This window comes from Lepus europaeus, chromosome X (genome assembly GCF_033115175.1).
Source record: "Lepus europaeus isolate LE1 chromosome X, mLepTim1.pri, whole genome shotgun sequence".
Lineage (NCBI taxonomy): Eukaryota > Metazoa > Chordata > Mammalia > Lagomorpha > Leporidae > Lepus > Lepus europaeus.
In genome coordinates, this window is record NC_084850.1 from 95,256,842 (window position 1) to 95,276,475 (window position 19,634).

At 40.0% G+C, this 19,634-nt stretch overlaps 2 protein-coding genes across 2 annotated transcripts in view; both read right to left on the reverse strand.

Annotated features, from left to right (window-relative positions):
* Window positions 1-2,862, reverse strand: part of KLF8 (KLF transcription factor 8) — a 296,444-nt gene extending 293,582 nt beyond the window's left edge. The window contains exon 1 of the mRNA XM_062183405.1: window positions 2,326-2,862. The gene's annotated coding sequence lies outside the window, so the exon portion shown is untranslated. The remainder of the gene's footprint in view (window positions 1-2,325) is intronic.
* A 13,320-nt stretch (window positions 2,863-16,182) lies between these two features.
* Window positions 16,183-19,634, reverse strand: part of RRAGB (Ras related GTP binding B) — a 103,977-nt gene continuing 100,525 nt past the window's right edge. The window contains exon 10 of the mRNA XM_062183676.1: window positions 16,183-16,274. Within this exon, the coding sequence (XP_062039660.1) occupies window positions 16,255-16,274 (20 nt within the window). The 3' untranslated portion in view covers window positions 16,183-16,254. The remainder of the gene's footprint in view (window positions 16,275-19,634) is intronic.

Genomic DNA, 19,634 nt, shown 5'->3' on the forward strand with positions numbered 1-19,634 from the left:
AGCAAAAATACAGATAGTGAGCGTGAGACAAAGAGAGAGCACAAAGTATCTTTTCTGCAATCATCTCTGACGAAACCCTTTTGCCTCAGCATAGCTGGAAGTTCTCCACAATTCCAGGAAGCAGAATGATTTACACCAAAACAATTCAAAGTGTGGAGGGAAGTCACTTGAAGCCCTCCAAGAAGGATTTCTATTCCTTGCCTGGAGTACTTGTCAGTGAGCTCACAAACCTTTCATTGTCCTAGAAAGAAGTTAAGCATATTTCAGCAACAATATTTTATGACAGCTAAGATCTTCCTAGTTCCCATATTCCACACCTAGAAACACTAAAAAAGAAAAATCAACCAACATAAACACAAAGGGGACAGTCAAGAGTTAAAATGGAAGCACAGTAGTCCCTAATATATTACATGAATAACAAATACGGGGTGGGGGGTTGCTACAGAACCAGCACATAGTTCCTTCCCCACCCTCCACACAAGGGTGTATATAACAGAGTTCAGTGGGTATGACATGTACAAGCGACTCCTGGCTGTATGACAAGACTACACTCACACAGTCAAAAGCAACAAGGAACATTCCATTGAATTAATGTTTTTCTTTGTTTTTAGGAGCTCTTGGGTTGAGGTCTTTAGGAAGAAAGACCCCTGAGTGAAGCTTTTATTTTTTTAAACTGAACCCAGTGAACTCAATAATATGCCCATTCAAAATAAGGTTGTTTTGAGGTTTAGAAAACCTGTTGAAGAGAGGAGATGGAGGATGGCTCTTTGACTACAGTTTTCCTAGGAACCCATAACTGACACATGCCCCTGATAGGAGTTGGCACTAATGTAATGTAATGGAAAAAAAAATTTTTAAAAAAGGAAGGGGTTCTGTTTCTTGAATTTAACACCAGAGATAGCTAAACCAGTAAACTGCAGAGCACTGGAAACTGGCATTCCACTGACCAAAAAAAATTTTCAGAGTGAAATACTCACTCTAGAATCTCAAACAGCACATTTTCATATCTTTGACCTATGGGATATCATAAGCCCCACCCATAGTCCTGCCACCCTCCCTAAGCAGAAGCATGAGACACAAGTATGATAGGGATGTCACAGGCTCATAAGAGGCCCTTACTAACAAGTGTTACCACACCAGATCTTCTTTGTTTAACAGCAGAAGGGAGCTGGTGAAGTCCTTCTTCCCACTGCAATCTCCCTGACTGGACATGGACATGGGAATGACCAATTAGGCAAGGTGACTTCAGCTTTCCTATGGAACAAACCTACTCCTTTTATGTATGCATGCCATTTTGACTTAAATTCCTATTTCTCTCATCTGGATCTCCCAAACACTTGGGATTTGGCATATGGATGGATGCCAATACTGAAGGAAAGACAATAAACATGAAACATTGAGCTATTCATATGAGGAATGCTCGGTAAATGTTGGAGTCAAATTCAACATCCTTTTCCACATTTTGGGAAGAAACCTTGGCCACCAATCAGTTAGAAAAGGAATGAATGACAACACTCTGCATGGCCTTGATATTTTACACCCACCACCTAGCAGCAGCATCATCCACAGGCAATACACCTGGCATTCAACAAATAGGTGTAGAATGAATTACATTCTTCAAGTTCATTAAACTGTCAAGGTGCCTTTCTGAAATTGAAAAATTTCCCTTTCAGTTAAAACTGCAAAGCCAATTAATCTGCGGTTAAGTAATGTGCAACTTGGCAATACTGCCTACAGTGCACCTCCTAAGAATCAACTGGATATTAAAAGCAAGTTGTAAGTCTGGTCTGAGGAAGAAAAAGCTGACCTCTCCACATAAATGTTCCCCCAACATATGTTTAGTGTTCTAGTAAGGCTAGACACCGCCATCCTTTCAGAAACAGAATTTCCAGTCAAATACAGACTTTCCCTCAGTTGAAATAGTGTACTGTCCCTTTAAGAATCCAGGCAAGATGGAGCCTTCCAAAGCTCACAGCTAGAGACTTCAAGGAACCTGACAGGGATACTGGAGTATGACAGAAAGAAAGAATGCTTGCAGAGAGGAAATAGAGGCTCACACCAGGAGGTGAAATTGAGGCTCCCACCATACTGCCAATAAACTAGGTGCGTCTATCCCACGGATGGCAGCTTCCTTAGGCTATAAAGCACCACCCCTCCTCCCCTCCCCTCCCCTTCCTACTGAACCCCACCCAGCTCCACCCTTCAGATCCTCCTTGAAAGAGTCGCCTTCAGTAAGGCGGCTACTTCGCTGCCCAGAGAAAACCCTAGGGAAGGTGGCAAAAGACAGTGGACGGAAGGGTAGTTAAGCAAAATGAAACAACTTACTTTTGGACTCTGCGCCTCCGTAGGCATCCTCTCCTCGCAGCCCCCTGGCCGACGGGGCGGGGCCGGATTGGGCTGGTGAACTCGGGGTCCTCACTCCCTCGGACTGCAAACCTAGCTCAGTGGAGTTAGAGGGGACGAGCACCGACTAGGGCCGGTGTACACTCGATTATATTTATCTCAAGAGAGAAGGTTGTGGGAGAGTTACCCAAGGGGTGGGAGTGGAGGTAAGCCCTGAAACCCTTCCCCCCTCCCTCCCAATTTCTGGCTAACTTCTTCCGCCTAGCTTTAGCGATTTCGGGGGCAATGGTTTTCTTTTTTCTTCCTTTTGGTTTCTCCCAGCTGCCTGTCCCAGACCCCACCCAGCGGCTCCACCCCATCCACTGTTACACATTCTGTCAATCACCAGCCCCTTTAAAGCTGCATCGCACAACTTGAGTTTTTGCTATCCTTTGGCGGGTGAACCGGATCTCTGGGCTCCTAACCTTCCCGACAGTTACTCCCCAGACCTTTCTGCTGGGTTCATGAAGGTGAAGTTAGTGGCTAGTTGTAAGCTCCCATCCCCCGCTGCCTGAAGCTTGCATACCAGGCTCCACCCAAACTCCTTCCGGGCCAGCCAGACCTCACCACACCCCGCGCCATCTCTTTTTACTTTGTTTCTGCTAAAACTAATTCCCTAGTATCGCCTAGAAAGTTCCTGCAGCGCCCTCTTTGGAGCCACCCACTCCCTTGCAGTTTCTGGACGGAAGTGGGTGCAACAAGCCTGGCTGAGGCTTCTGTGTTCTGCCTGGAATGGGTGCTCAGTCTCATTCTCTGTGTGAATCTCCAAATTTCTGACAAGAATGTGGGGTGAGAGAGGGAGAGTCCTCCAAATGTGCTTGATGCCTCTAATTCATCCTGAACAGCAGTCTCATACCACTGCTCCACTCCATAAATAGGAAGCTGGATAACAGAAAGTTATCCCTGAGGTCCTGTTCTCCAGGTAGGACTCCAACATGACCCATCAGAAATCATGCTGCATCTCAATCTCCATTCCCGTTAATGACAACAACTACTTGTTCAGGCCAAAAATCTTGGAGCCATCCTTGACCCCTCTTCCTTCCCAAGTCACTTAAATTCTTCAGGAAATCCCATTGCCTTTATTTAAAACCATCCAGAATCTGACCACTTTCCACCATTTCTACTACTACTATCCCTACCCTTGCCCCCCATTACTACCTTCTCTCAACTGGATTACTAGGAGAGCCTCCCCACTGGTCTCCTTTTTTGCACACCTGCTCCCCAGCTTTAACTTTCATTCTCTAGGGCTGGCGCCATGGTGTAGTGGGTAAATTCTCTGCCTGTGGCTCTGGCATCCCATATGGACACCAGTTCGAGTACCAGTTGCTCCTCTTCCCATCCAGCTCTCTGCTATGACCTAGGAAAGCAGTAGAGGATAGCCCAAGTCCTTGGGCCCCTGCACCCACATGGGAGACCGGGAGTAGGCGTCTGGCTCCTGGCTTTGGATCGGCACAGCTCCAGCCGTTAGCGGCCATTTGGGGAGTGAACCAACGGAAGGAAGACCTTTCTCTCTGTCTCTCCCTCTCACTGTCTGTAACTCTACCTCTGAAATAAAAATAAATAAAATCTTAAAAGAAAAAATTCATTCTCTAGCTGGTGTATAGTCTTTCTTTTTTTGACAGGCAGAGTGGACAGTGAGAGAGAGAGACAGAGAGAAAGGTCTTCCTTTTGCCATTGGTTCACCCTCCAATGGCCGCCACGGCCAGCGCGATGCAGAAGGCAGGAGCCAGGTGCTTCTCCTGGTCTCCCATGGGGTGCAGGGCCCAAGCACTTGGGCCATCCTGCACTGCACTCCTGGGCCATAGCAGAGAGCTGGCCTGGAAGAGGGGCAACCGGGACAGAATCCGGCGCCCTGACCAGGACTAGAACCTGGTGTGCCGGCGCCGCAGGTGGAGGATTAGCCTAGTGAGCCCCGGCGCCAGCCAGTGTATAGTCTTTTTAAAGGGCAGATCAAAACAGGTACACTTGTGTTTAAAAGCTTTTAATCATTAAAAAGCCAGATTCTTCTATTACTTAAAAGGCCCTACACATGCAGCTGTCTCCCCACATCTTTATCTTGATTTGTAAACACCTTGTTCACACTGCTGTAACCATGTGGCTTCCTTAAAATTTCAATGTGCTAAAGATCTGTATCACCTCAGGGCCTTTGTATTTCCTTTTCCCTGTTTCTGTTTCAAGCCACAGTAGGCTTCAAAATCCTACAGATCTCAGGGAAACTTTCCATGAACCCCCAAATTAAAGTAATTCCCATGGGCCAGGCACTCTATATGATTTCATCCTATTTTATGTTAATGAGAGCATTGATTACAATTTAAAAGAATATTATATTTATGTTTGCTTTGGTGGTAAAGTATCTTCCACAGAATATAGGCTCAGTAATATCAGGGACTTCATCTATTCACTCCTCTATCCTCAGAGTACTGAACAGTGGCTGTCTTAAAATGGGAACTTAATATTTGTTGAGAGAACAATTGAAGGCAATGTCTTCAGGGATCTATATGGGTGAGATATATATATTTTTTTCTTGAAATTTATTTTATCTATTTGAAAGGCAGAGAGAAAGAGAGAGAGAGAGAGAGAGAGAGAGAGAGAGACCTTCCATCCACAGATGCACTTGCCAAATACCCATGACAGGGCTAGGTCAAAACCAGGAGCTCAGAACTCTTTCCTAGTCTCATCACCTGTGGATTCTCAGGGTACACATTAGCAAGAAGTTGAATCAGAAGTAGAACCTGAACTCAAACCCAGTGGTTCTGATACAGGATATAGGCATCCCAAGTGGCTTCTTGGCCACTGTGCCAAATTCTTGCCCCCAATATCTGTTTTTAAATGGCAATCATGGCCGGCGCCGCGGCTCACTAGGCTAATCCTCCGCCTTGCAGCGCCAGCACACCGGGTTCTAATCCCGGTCGGGGCGCCGGTTCTGTCCCGGTTGCCCCTCTTCCAGTCCAGCTCTCTGCTGTGGCCTGGGAGTGCAGCGGAGGATGGCCCAAGTGCTTGGGCCCTGCACCCATAAGGGAGACCAGAAGAAGCACCTGGCTCCCGGCTTCGGATCAGCACAGTGCACCAGCCGCAGCGGCCATTGGAGGGTGAATCAATGGAAAAGGAAGACCTCTCTGTCTCTCTCTCTCTCTCACTGTCCACTCTGCCTGTCAAAAAAAAATGGCAATCATTCCAAAAAAGAAGGTAACAAGAATATACACGCTTGTTATGAACCACTTTCCTCTGGGAAAAGTTGGTAATATGGTTGGAACAACAACCTAGAGACAGTGTCCTTTTAGGTTGGCTTTTAGGGCTTACAGTTGATAATTTTTCTTAGTTTTGTCAACTCAGTGCTAAGCAGCATAGTTTTGAGGGTGTGGATTATCTGAATTAGATTTTTATCTCTCAACGTGTTTCTTGCTTTGGAGTCATACTATGTGTGTATGTATGTATGTGTGTATATATATGTATATATAATCTTTCATATCCTCAACTATATATTAACTCATCTGCTAACACAACCTTCCTATGAAGTAGGTGCTATAAGTATACTCATTTTCCAGAACAGAAGCCCATGAAATGGAATGACTTGTCTAAAATCATGTCCCTAAGAAATGAAGTAGCTTGAATTTCTACTCAGGTAGCTCCAGAGGCACACATTTACCTACTATACTGTATTTCTTAAATGAAATTTATAGTCAATCATGATACTGGAAGAACAGATGCCCAGTTTACTGGTCGATAATTAGTTAAAAATGAAGAGAAGACTGAAATGAAGGAGATTGCTTACAAATAGCAAGAAAGAGTGGTTTGAACAATTATGTAAACTATGAATTTGATTTAAGGTCATAAGAGACAGTTATTTCTCTTCACTAATGGACAGAGATATTTACTCAGACAATTCAGTAGGATAAGCCTTTTTTTCCAGTGCTGTCTTGAGCTATCTATATGTGTATTAACCTCAGCTATCTGCTTGTTGTTCATAGAAGTTACTCAATCCAAGTCTCTGAACTTTTGGTCATGAATGCCAGACAGCTCTTGCTAGGTTGCTACCTATGCCTAATGACAGTACCATACAGAGGTTTGAAGGATACCATGGTTAACGTTCTCAATATTGTGTTAAGTACTTTGGACCATAGGAAAACAAAAGACACCAAAGATGAGAGGTTAGATGATTCCTGTATGTTCAGTAATATAACTTATTTGGTGTCTTACTATCTTCAAAATTGCACATAAGAGTCCCATATTCCTCATCTGGGTGATAAGGATGTAGATTAATGGTTTACAAAGCCTTCTTATTTCTCAGAAATTCTCGGACAATTTCCTTAGCCAGCTCATTAATGCCAAAAAGTTGTTGTAATAGGAAAAAGCTAGGAACATCAAAGTTCTAAGGAAAGGGAACACATTCCCTTAATTTCATTCCCATTGATATCAGCTTTTGGTAGATACCACTTGGGAATGAAGGGATGCCCAATGAACAAGGATTCTTCGTTCCTTCTTTGGAGCTAATTTGAAACTAGAGGTAGTCTGTGCTGTAATGGTCATGTCTGTTGCTTGTGAAATGTGAATCTTCTTTACTGGCATAATAACTTGCTCCAGGGCAGAGTTCCTAACCCAGCTGGGTAAATTAGTTTTTTTTTTCCTCAGGTATATGAAACTGTAAATTAAAATACAGACTGGGATCATGGATTGGGGTTAGGAAGGAAAATTTAATCAGGTTATAGAGACATTCTATGAGTCAGGATGTTCATGTACCCCAAACTGGTCTGGTTCTTCCCTTAACTTTGTGTGAGACATGCTACTATCCTTCCAATAAATTCCATTCCCCCTAACTTTTAAGTTTTACTACTTTTTTAAAGTTTTTTTTAAAATTTATTTATTTGACAGGTAGAGTTACAGAAAATGAGAGAGAGAGAGAGACAGAGAGAAAGGTCTTCCTTCCGTTGGTTCACACCCCAAATGGCCACTAACAGCCGGAGCTACGCCAATCCAAAACCAGGAGCCAGGTACTTTCTCCTGGTCTCCCATGTGGGTGCAGGGGCCCAAACACCTGGGCCATCCTCCACTGCCTTCCCAAGCCACAGCAGAGAGCCGGACTGGGAGAGGAGCAACCGGGACTAGAACCGGTGCTCACATGGGATGTCAGTGCCGCAGGCAGAGGATTAACCTAGTGAGCCACCGCACCGGCCCCAGGTTTTATTACTTAACCTACACAGAGTCTACTTGTTTACTGTTATAATACTTGATATGTGATTGGCAAAAAGTAGGTGCTCAATAAATACTCATTAGATGGAAAAATGAATGAATGAAAAATGACTAAAATTTCCATTACCCCATCATTGGCCAAGACTTAACTCACATATTATTTCATTCTTCTAATACTTTTGTATAATTTTATAATATAGCTGCTTTTCCAGAGCCTGTGTTGCTAGATATCATAAGATACTGGGGATTATGATTTATGTCTTATTAATTTTCAAATATTTTTTAACTTTTATTTAATGAATATAAATTTCCAAAGTACAGCTTATGGATTACAATAGCTTCCCCCACAAATAACTTCCCTCCCACCCACAACCATCCCCTTTCCCACTCTCTCTCCCCTTCCATTCACATCAAGATTAATTTTCCATTCTCTTTATATACAGAAGATCAGTTTAGCATATATTAAGTAAAGATTTCTACAGTTTGCACCCACATAGAAACACAAAGTGAAAAATACTGTTTGAGTACTAGTTATAGCATTAAATCACAATGTACAGCACATTAAGGACAGAGATCCTACATGAGGAGTAAGTGCACAGTGACTCCTGTTGTTGACTTAACAAATTGACACTCTTTTTATGGCATCAGTAATCCCCCTAGGCTCTTATCACGAGTTTCCAAGGCTATGGAAGACTTTTGAGTTCACCAACTCTGATCATATTTAGACAAGGTCATAGTCAAAGTGGAAGTTCTCTCCTCCCTTCAGAGAAAGGTACCTCCTTCTTGGATGACCTGTTCTTTCCACTGGGATCTCACTCACAGAGATCTTTCATTTAGGGTGTTTTGTTTTGTTTTGTTTTGTTTTGCCGGAGTGTCTTGACTTTCCATGCCTGAAATGCTCTCATGGGCTTTTCAGCCAGATCCAAATGCCTTAAGGGCTGATTCTGAGGCCAGAGTGCTGTTTAGGACATCTGCCATTCTATGAGTCTGCTGTGCACCCCGCTTCCCATGTTGGATCGTTCTCTCCCTTTTTTATTCTATTGGTTAGTATTTGCAGCCACTAGTCTTGTTTATGTGATCCCTTTGGCTCTTAGTCCTATCATTATGATCAATTGTGAACAGAAATTGATCACTTGGACTAGTGAGATGGCATTGGTACATGCTACCTTGATGGGATTGAATTGGAATGCACTGATATGTTTCTAACTCTACCATTTGGGGCAAGTCAGCTTGAGCATGTTCCAAATTGCACATCTCTTCCCTCTCTTATTCCCACTCTTATATTTAACAGCGGTCACTTTTCAGTTAAGTTTCAACACTTAATAATAACTGTGCACTGATTACAGTATTCAACCAAAAGTATTAAGTAGAACAAACAAAAAAATACTAAGAGGGATAACGTATTAAGTTGTTCATCAATAGTCAGGGCAAGGGCTGATTAAGTCACCGTGTCTCATAGTGTTCATTTCACTTTAACAGGTTTCCTTTTTGGTGCTTGGTTAGTTGTCACTGATCAGGGAGAACATATGATATTTGTCCCTTTGGGACTGGCTTATTTCACTCAGCATAATGTTTTCCAAATTCCTAACGGGGATCATTTTTCAGTTAAAATCTAAACACCTAAGAATAATTGTGTGTTAATTACAAAAAATATTTTTAGCCACAAAATGTTGCTCATAATAGAATCCCTGGGCATGTTGAATGCATTTCAACTCCACACTATGCATAGGACCTCAGTCAGTCATGTACCAAATCAACAAACCTCCCAGATAGAAAACTTATGGTGTAGCTGGATAACTAGATTAGAAAAGAGAAGAGCTCCATTTCAGGGGTCGGCACACACACACACATACATATATATACATAGATACATATATAGTATAAGGCCAAAATAGGGTTAAAAACATTTATCCTTTCAATAATTTGATATTTCTTTGAGGTATTCTTTTTTTTTTTTTTTTTTTACAGGCAGAGTGGATAGTGAGAGAGAGAGACAGAGAGAAAGGTCTTCCTTTTTGCCATTGGTTCACCCTCCAATGGCCGCTGTGGCTGGCGCGTTGTGCTGATCTGAAGCCAGGAGCCAGGTGCTTCTCATGGTCTCCCATGGGGTGCAGGGCCCAAGCACTTGGGCCATCCTCCACTGCACTCCTGGGCCATAGCAGAGAGCTGGCCTGGAAAAGGGGCAACCGAGATAGAATCCAGCGCCCCGACCGGGACTAGAACCCGGTGTGCTGGCGCTGCAAGGCGGAGGATTAGCCTGTTGAGCCACGGCGCCAGCCTTAATTTGATATTTCTTTATAATGACAATATCCAAAATATTATCTTTTAATTTTTAGGAAGAAATATGTGGTGCATTAATATTATCCATAGTCACTCTACTATGCAATAGAATTCCAAAACTTCTTATTCCTAACTGGCAACATCCCTCTCTCCTCACTTCCCTCCCCAACCTCTGGTAACCACCATTATATTTGAACTTCTATGAGATCCCCTATTTTTTTAAGACTCTATATGTGAGTGACATCAAGTTATATTTGTTTTTCTGTGCTTGGGTTTTTTCACTTAACATACTGACTTCTGGTTCCATCCATCTTATTGCAAGTAACAAGATTTCATGCTTTGTGGCTGAGTAGTACACCATTGTGTGTGGGTATATCATATTTTCTTTATATACCAAAGAGGTATATATATATATATATATATATAATATTTTAAAAATATTCATGTATTTATTTATTTGAAAGGTGGAGTGACACCCAGAGAGAGAGGAAGAGACAGAGAGAGAAAGAGATCTTCCATTCACTGGTTCACCAATATACTGCCCATTTTAAATTGCACTACATTTTTGGGTGTGTTTTGTTTTGTGTTCCTATTGAGTTGCATTCTTTATATATTTTGGATATTAACCTCTTTCTTTCAGTCTGTAGATTATCTCTTTGCTTTTTCGATTGTTTGCTGTGAAAAAGCTCCTCAATTTGAGGAATTCCCAATTTTCCATTTTTGCTTTTACTTCCTGTGCTTTTTGGCGACTGATCCATAAAATCCTTGCCAATTACAATGCCCTGAAGTGTTTCTCCTTAATAGTTTCAAATTTCAGGTCTCACATTGAAACTAGTGTTGTAATTCCATTATTCTGTACGTGAATATCTAGTTCTCTCATCATCATTTATTTAAAAAGCTATCCTTTTCCAATGCGTGTTCTTAGCACCTTTGTCAAATATCAGTTGGCTATAGATGGGTATGTTTACTTTTAGAGTCTCCATTATGTTCTATTGGTCTATGGATATGACTAATGCCTATATCATGCTGTTTAAATTAGTATAGATTTGTAAGATATTTTAAAGTCCAGTAGAGTAATGCTACCTGATTTGTTCAACATTGCTTTGGCTGTTCACAGTCATTTTTTGGTTCCATGAAATTTTAATATTGTTTTCTCCAATTGTGTACATAATATAATTAGAATTTTGATAGAGGTTGCATTGGATCTGTGAATTGCATTTGGTAGTATGCACATTTAAATCATACTGATTTTCAAATCCATAAACACAAGGCTGTCTTTCCATTACTTTATGTCCTCTTCAATTTATTTTATCAACAACTGATAGTTTTCATTATAGAGATCCTTCAACTACTTTGGTTAAATTTATTCTAAGATGTTTCACTTTTTTGTAGTTATTGGAAGTGAGATTTTATTTTTCAGATAATTTCTTGATTTCTTTTTCAGATGATCCACCATTTCTGTATAAAATGCTATTGAGTTTTGTACATAATTTTGTATTCAGTAAATGCTGATTTTATTTATTCTAACAGCTTTTTGGTGGAGTCTTTGGGGTTTTCAATTATATATAATGATGTCATCTGCAAATAGTAACAATTTGCCTTCCTCCTTTCCAATTTGGATTCAGTTTGTTTCTGTTGCATAATTGCTCTAGCCAGGACTTCCAGTATTATGCTGAATGAAAGTAGTGAAAGTAGGGATCCTTGTTCCAGATCTTAGAGCAAAACCCTTCAGCTCTTTCCCATTCAATATGATGTTAGGGGCCAGCACTGTGGCGCAGCGGGTTAACGCCCTGTCCTGAAGTGCCAGCATCCCATATGGGTGCTGGTTCAAGACCCGGCTGCTCCACTTCCAATCCAGCTTTCTGCTATGGCCTGGGAAAGCAGTAGAAGATGGCCCAAGTCCTTGGGCTCCTGCACCCACGAGGGATACTGGGAAGACCCTCCTGGTTCCTGGCTTCGGATCAGTACAGGTCTGGCTGTTGCAGCCAACTGGGGAGTGAACCAGCAATGGAAGACCTCTCTCTCTCTCTCTCTCTCTCTCTCTCTCTCTCTACCTCTCCTCTCTCTCTGTGTAACTCTGACTTTCAAATAAATAAATATTTTTTAAAAAAAATGATGTTAGCTGTTGGCTTGTTACATATGACTTTTATTGTGTTGAAGTATGTTTATTCATATATTGATTTGGTCTGAGTTCTTCGATGTTCAATTTTATCAAATGCCTTTGCTGTATGCTTTGCTGATTTTGTCCTTCAGTTTGATGATGCGGTGTATTAGATTTGTTTATCTACAGATGTTGAACCATCCTTGCATATCTGAGATGAATCTCATTTGGTAATGGTGAATAATCTTTCTAACATGCTGTTGGATTCAATGTGCTAGTATTTTGTTAAGGTTTTTGCATCTCTGTTCATCAAGTATATTGGCTGGAAGCTTGCCTACTTGCTTTTCTTTTTTCTACCTTAAACCATTTAATTCAATAAGTGTATTTTGTGAGGTTCAGTCTTGCAACCAAAATGATTTTCAATGAAAGATCATAAGATATTTATATATTTCATTCTTTCACTCACATGAATAAGGAAACATTCTTGGCATAATATATAAGGCCATACATGCTTGTTTTCTATCGAATATAAATATTACTGAACTGTATTTATAAGATAGTGACTGAAGTGGAGTTTCCAATATTTCTAATGCATTTCATATACATTCCTAAAAAGTTAATTTTTATTACAGACATCTTGCAAGGATATTTTTGACTAGAATTGTTGTAAAAATCTTTTTAAAAGATCTGAGGACACTTTCAAAAAGCCCATTAAATATGTTATTAACTAATTACATCTCATTTTCTTTGAAATATACTGTAAGTACCAATCCTTGCCATGAGCTGAGGTAATAATGACAAATATATAATAAGTCCGTATCCTGACGGAAATCACACTAAGAAACAGAAAGGCATTGTCATTTATTGATCAGTAGGCAATTTCTTAAGTAGCCACATCTCTTAACACTCAGCAAAATAGGTGCTAGCATCCTAGCTTTATAGGCTATATATACCTGCAATTGTGGCATAACAAATAAAACTACCCCCCTGTGATGCCGACATCCCATATAGGCAGCGTTTCAAGTGCTGGATGTTCCACTTCTGATTAAGCTCCCTGCTAATGGCCTGAGAAAAGCAGCAAAACATAGCACAAGTGCTTGGACCCTTGCTACCCACATGAGAGTCCTGATGAAGCTCCCAGCTTTGGCTTGGCCCAGTACTAGCTATTCTGGCCCTTTGGAGAGTGAACCAAAATATGGAAGATCTCTCTTTTTCTCTCTTCATCTCTTCCCCTAACTTTTTCTCTGTAACTCTGCCTTTCAAATAAGTAAAATAAATCTTAAAAATTTTTAAATATCTTTAATAATAATCATTATACTGAAAAAGAGTGTCAAGATAATTCTCAGAAATGCTAATGAAAACAAGTCACTGAATACTTACAAAACATAAAATGTACTCATGTTTATCAGCCAAAGTGGAGTTACTGTATTGCATAGTTTACAGTAACTTTAGCCTCTAATTTTGATAATAAGTTATTTTTCTTTATTTGGAAGATATTATATTATTTCAAATTTTATATAGGTCAACATTTTTAAAAGCCAGGACTTCAACTTTACATAAATCAAATTGGCTTCAACACAATTTCACTGCTGTGCTTTGACACCTTCACTTCAAAAAATTGTTGATGGTAATAATTCAGAAATAGAATGTAGAAAAGTGCCTGATTTGGTATATAACACAGAGGAAATGTTCAACAAATGTTATTTCACTTCCCTGTCCTCCTAAGCATTGTAGAAACTTGTAGTTTTTTGGGCAGAAGAAACAGGATGGCAATATGTGGTATTTTTCATGTATTTTAGACATTCTAGTGTATTAAAATGATCTGGCACAACTTATGAATCCTTTATGTTAAAATTAGGGGCAGACATTTAGTGAAGTGGTTAGATTTGGGACACTCACATCCCATGTCAGAATACCTGGGTTTGAGTTCTGGCTCTCCTCTTAATTCCAGCTTCCTGCTAACGTGCACCATAGGAGGCAGCAGTTATGGCTCAAGTACTTGGGTACCTCCCATTCACATGGGAAATCAGGATTAATTACCAGGCTCCTGGCTTCAGTCTTATTCAGTGCTGGCTGCTTTGGATTTTTGGGAAGTGAACCAGCAGATTGAAGACTCTCTCTCTCTCTCTCTCTCTCTCTCTCTCTCTCTCTCTCCATCTCTCTCTTCCTTTTAAATGAATACAAATAAAAGAACAAATTAAAATTAACTGAATTTTAATCATACATTTCTTTTAATTTGTTGAGATATCTCTTCATTCCATAAACTAAATTCCAACCTAGTGGGATATACAGACAAACACCTGTATGTTAATTTTCTCAAAAAAAACTTGGAAAATATACAAAAGTATAAGGAGATTTTTCAAAAATTAAGTATTACCCCATCCCCTAGAGATAATACTAGATATCTTGGATATATTTTCACCTAGAGTTTTCAAATATATATTTTAAATTCTATTTAATTATTTATATTCTAAAGTTCTAGAGACAGACAGAGAGTTGGACACAGAAAGAGATCTTCCATCATCTTATTCCCTCTCCAAATGCCAGCAACAGCTGGTGCTGGGCCAGGCCAAAGCCAGGAGCTCAGAATTTTGGTTTCCCATGTGAGTGGCATGGACGCAAATACATGAGCCATCACATGCTGCTTCCCAGGACATTAGAATTGAGAGCAGATTCAGGACTCAAATCCAGGCACCATGATTTAAAATATGAGTTTCCCGGCCAGCGCCGTGGCTCAACAGGCTAATCCTCCACCTAGCGGCGCCAGAACACTGGATTCTAGTCCCGGTCAGGGCGCCGGATTCTGTCCCGGTTGCCCCTCTTCCAGGCCAGCTCTCTGCTATGGCCCGGGAGTGTAGTGGAGGATGGCCCAAGTGCTTGGGCCCTGCACCCCATGGGAGACCAGGAGAAGCACATGGCTCCTGCCTTCGGATCAGCGCGGTGTGCCAGCTGTGGCGGCCATTGGAGGGTGAACCAACAGCAAAGGAAGACCTTTCTCTCTCTCTCTCTCTCTCACTGTCCACTCTTCCTGTCAAAAATTAATAAATAAATAAATAAATAAAATATGAGTTTCCCAAGGGGCATCTTAAACACTGTGCTAAACATCTGTCTCTATTTTTTTTCAGCATTGGAGAATTGATTTTATATAATATATGTATTATGTAAGATCATATATTTTATATATTATATAATATATATAATTTTATATATTATGTAATTTTAATTTTATATAATATAGAAATATATAAAATTATATATTATACTGTGATATATTTTTACTATTCCTTGAATTTGAATTCTAGAATATAAACAGCTGAATGAAAATGATTTTGTTTCTAAAAGAAATAAATCCTTTTTCATTTAAATTAATGCATGTGCACTGTAAATATTTTGAAAAAGATTAACAAATATAAAGAAAAAGTGAAAATCACCATAATTTCTCCACAAAGTATAATTGTTAATAAAATTCTGATTCCTCATTTTTCAGTTTTTTTCTTTTTGTTTGTAGTTTGTTTCCAAGTTTTAATTTCTTACAACCACATGATCAACTATATGATTTTAAAAACCTTCCCCAATCATTAAAATCACTTACAAATTCTGAGTAAAACGTGTAAATATTCTCATCAATATGTAGCTGAGAATACAGTAAAAGAAGAGCTATCTAGTGGCTAAAAGTAAATAGCTGAACATAAAGTGATTAGAGAATACAGATGTCTCAGGATGCCCTGAGGACATCTGTTGATATAAGTGATCAAGTATATATTTGTAAAAGGTGCCATAAGTAATTATAAAATATTCAAAGTTTCCAAACAGAATAACATGTTTTTTTTTAAAAAAAAAGATTTATTTAGTATTTGAAAGGCAGAGTTACAGAGAGGCAGAGAGAGAGAGAGAGAGAGAGGTCGGTCTTCCATCGCTGGTTCACTTCTCAAATGGCCACAATGGCTGGAACTGTGCCGATCTAAAGCCAGGAGCCAGAAGCTTCTTCCAGGTCTTCCACGCAAGTGCAGAGGCCCAAGGACTTGGGCCATCTTCTACTGCTTTCCCAGGCCATAGCAGAGAGCTGGATCAGAAGTGGAGCAGCCAGGACTGGAAGGTGCCCATATGGGATTACAGGCACTGCAGGCAGAAGCAGCACCCGCTATGCCACAGTGTCGGCCTTGAATAACATGTTTTGATTTGTGGTTTGGAATGGGTTATTTGAGGAAATAACCAGATGTAGAAAACTAGGTAAAAGTTTGTCATGTTGTGAAATCTTACAAAGGAATGTCATCCTGGAGGCCTGAATAGATACGAGTGTGTGATCAAGGGCTTTGTCCAAGATCTGATGAAGAGGAAAGACAAATGGGCAGAAGAGTCATGTGAGAAAAAAGGCATTTGTGTTGTCAACCAACACACCAGAAACATTCACCCAGAAGCAAAACTGAGTAGGCCTACCAGCCAGTAGCAAAGTATAAAAGATGAGACTAGGAGCCTGTGCATAGCTTGCCTCTGAGAAGTCTAACTAGTTATTTTTAACTAGTTTTTCCATTAAAGTGATCTAGGTGTGATAAGGCTTGGATCTTAAGCCATCGTAGAACTAATTCTATCAGTTTTCTATATCCCAGCTCAGATATAACCCCAGATATGCTAGAAAACAAGAGTGATGAATCAACGTGTATTTCATTCATCATTATGAGTTTTCTGGGGATACCAAAGAGGAAGCACTTAAATTACATTATAGAAATCAAGGAAAGCCTCCTGGATGAGGTAACATCTGAATGGAGTTTTAAGGAATAAGTAGTCATTAGGCAGATAAAATACGGAAGGGTTTCAATAGGTGTAGGAGGGAAGCAGAATAGATTCTCACAGAAGTCAGGAGTCACAGCATGATCAAAGTTTCAGAGAGGAGAAAGTTGCCAAATATTGGTGATTCATCCATTGCTGGGGGTGACCACAGCTGAGAGACAAGAATGGTACCTATACTAATTTATATTTTGACTAACAGTATGCAAGTGTTTTATTTTCTCTACATCATTTTTTAGCATTTGTTATATGTTACCTTTTTGATAATAGCACATCTAACTAGAATGAGGTAGTATCTCATTGTGGTTTTCATTTCCATTTTGACTAGTAGTTGCTATGGATTAAATAATACTTACCTTTCTAAACTCATACAGAAATTTAACCCTCAAAATCTTATGTTGGGCCAGCGCCGCAGCTCACTAGGCTAATCCTCCGCCTTTGGCGCCGGCAACCCGGGTTCTAGTACCGGCTGGACTCTTCCAGTCCAGCTCTCTGCTGTGACCCGGGAAGGCAGTGGAGGATGGCCCAAGTGCTTGGGCCCTGCATCTGCATGGGAAACCAGGGGGAAGCACCTGGCTCCTGGCTTCAGATCGGCGCAGCGTGCTGGCCGTAGTGGCCATTTGGGGAGTGAACCAATGGAAAAGGAAGACTTTTCTTTGTCTAACTTTTCTCTATCTAACTCTGCCTGTCAAAAAAAATAAAAAAGAGGTATAAGCCAAAATGTCAGAAGATGGGGAGGAAGGCAAGCTCAGGGAGTTTGTGCTTGACACCTCTTTTAAAAAAAATCTTATGTTAATAGTTAATGGATTAATGCTAATGGTTGATAGATTAGGGCACATACCTGGTCCAGTTTTGGCATCTAGGAGATGGGCAAAGAGGTTTGTCTTTAGGTCACAGGAGGCTTGCCCTTGGGAGACATTTTTCATAAGAGAGTTGGTTAATTATGCCGCTGTTCTTCCTGTGTCTGCCCTTTCTGGCTCATCATGTGATGGTTTCTCTGTACATGTTCTGCCAGTGCCAGCTTCCACATAATGCCAGACTTTCAGGGCCACCAAATATTGAACTATGAACCTCCAAACTCAAGCTGAAATAAACCTTTTGCTTTCCAAAAAGCTCCTTTCAGGTATTTTAGTTAAGTAATGAAAAACTGGCCAAGGCAGTGATATTGAGCAGTGTTTAATATATCTGTTGGCCATCTGTGTTTCCCTTTGGGAAATGCCTCTTACTGCCAATCATAATTGGATTCTTTAGGTATTTCTGCTATTGATTTTAGCTCCTTATGTATTCTAGTTATTAACTTCTTGTCAAGTGCGGAAATTTAAATTAGTACAGCAATTATGGTAAACAGTTTGGAGATTCTTCAAAAACTAAAAAACTAAAAATAAAACTACCATTTGATCCAGTATTGGGTATGTAGCCAAGGTAAATGGAATTAGTCTGTTGAAGAGACATCTGCACTCCCATGTTTACTGTGGATTCACTGTGGTCAAGATATGGAATCAATGTAAATGCCCATTTGGATATCCATTTGAATGGATAATTAAAATGCAGTATCTATAAACAACAGAATGCTATTCAGCCATTAAAAGGATTAAATTTTGTCATTTGCAATAGCATGATAGAACTAGAAGTTCTTATGATCAGTGAAACAAGTCAAGTAAAATAAGTGAATTGGTGAATCACTAATGTCTTAGGAGATGTTTATCCTGATTGGACATTACACAGTGTATACATGAATTGGAACATTATATGATATGCCATAAATACATACAATTTTATAACAGTTAAAAATTTAAAAAATAAATAATAAAAAAACAAATGGTTCCTGATCTATGACTTAGTTGAATGAATTCTGATGCCACCAGTGGAGATCCAAGTGGAGATGTAGACTTTGGGACTTGAAATCTCATTATGTTGAGTGGTACTCATCTCACATGTTAAAGCAATCATATTAAGTGTGTAACTGATCATATAGATAGGATTAAGTGTCAAAAGGATGACATAAATAATACCAAGTATCTGGTAATAACAATGCATAGAATTAAAAAGGAGAGAATGACCCAACATGGGAAGCAGGTCACACAGCAGACTCACAGAGTGACAAATGCCTTAAAATGCACTCTGACCTCAGAATTAGCCCTTAAGGCATTTAGAACTGGCTGAAAAGCCCATGAGAGCATTTCAGGCATGGAAAGCCAAGACATTGTGGCAAAAATGACCTACATGAAGGATCTCTGTGAGTGAGATCCCAGTGGAAAGAAGGGGCCATCAAAGAAAGATGTACCCTTCTCTGTCTAAACACTAACAGAGTCTGTAGACTCAAAACGCTTCCATAGCCTTGGCAGCTCATGACAAGAGACTCAGGTGATCACTGACGTCATAAATAAGAGTATCAATTGTTAAATCAACAACAGGAGTCACTGTGTACTTACTCCCCATGTAGGGACCTCTGTCCTTAATGAGTTGTACCATGAGAATTCACTGTAAAACTTGTCTTCAAACAGTACTTAATACTTTGTGTGTCTGTGTGTTTCCAAACTGTTGAAATCATTACTTAGTATAGAGTTAGTCTTCTGTATATAAAGATAATTAAAAATGACTCTTAATGAAGAATGGGATGGGATGGGAGAGGGAGTAGGAGGTGGGACGGGAGTGGGGGTGGAAGGGCAGGTATGGGGGGAAGAACGGCTATATTCCTAAAGCTGTATTTATATTCATTAAATGAAAGCTTTCTAAAAATAATTAAAAATAAAAATAAGAAGGCTTATAATGATGTTTTCTGTTTAAATGTGTTGATCATGTGAGATAATTATAAGAAATCTGAGAGTTTTCTATATCATATCTAGTAACTGTTAAATATATGAATAATATCATGGCTAATCCTTGAGGTCATGAAATG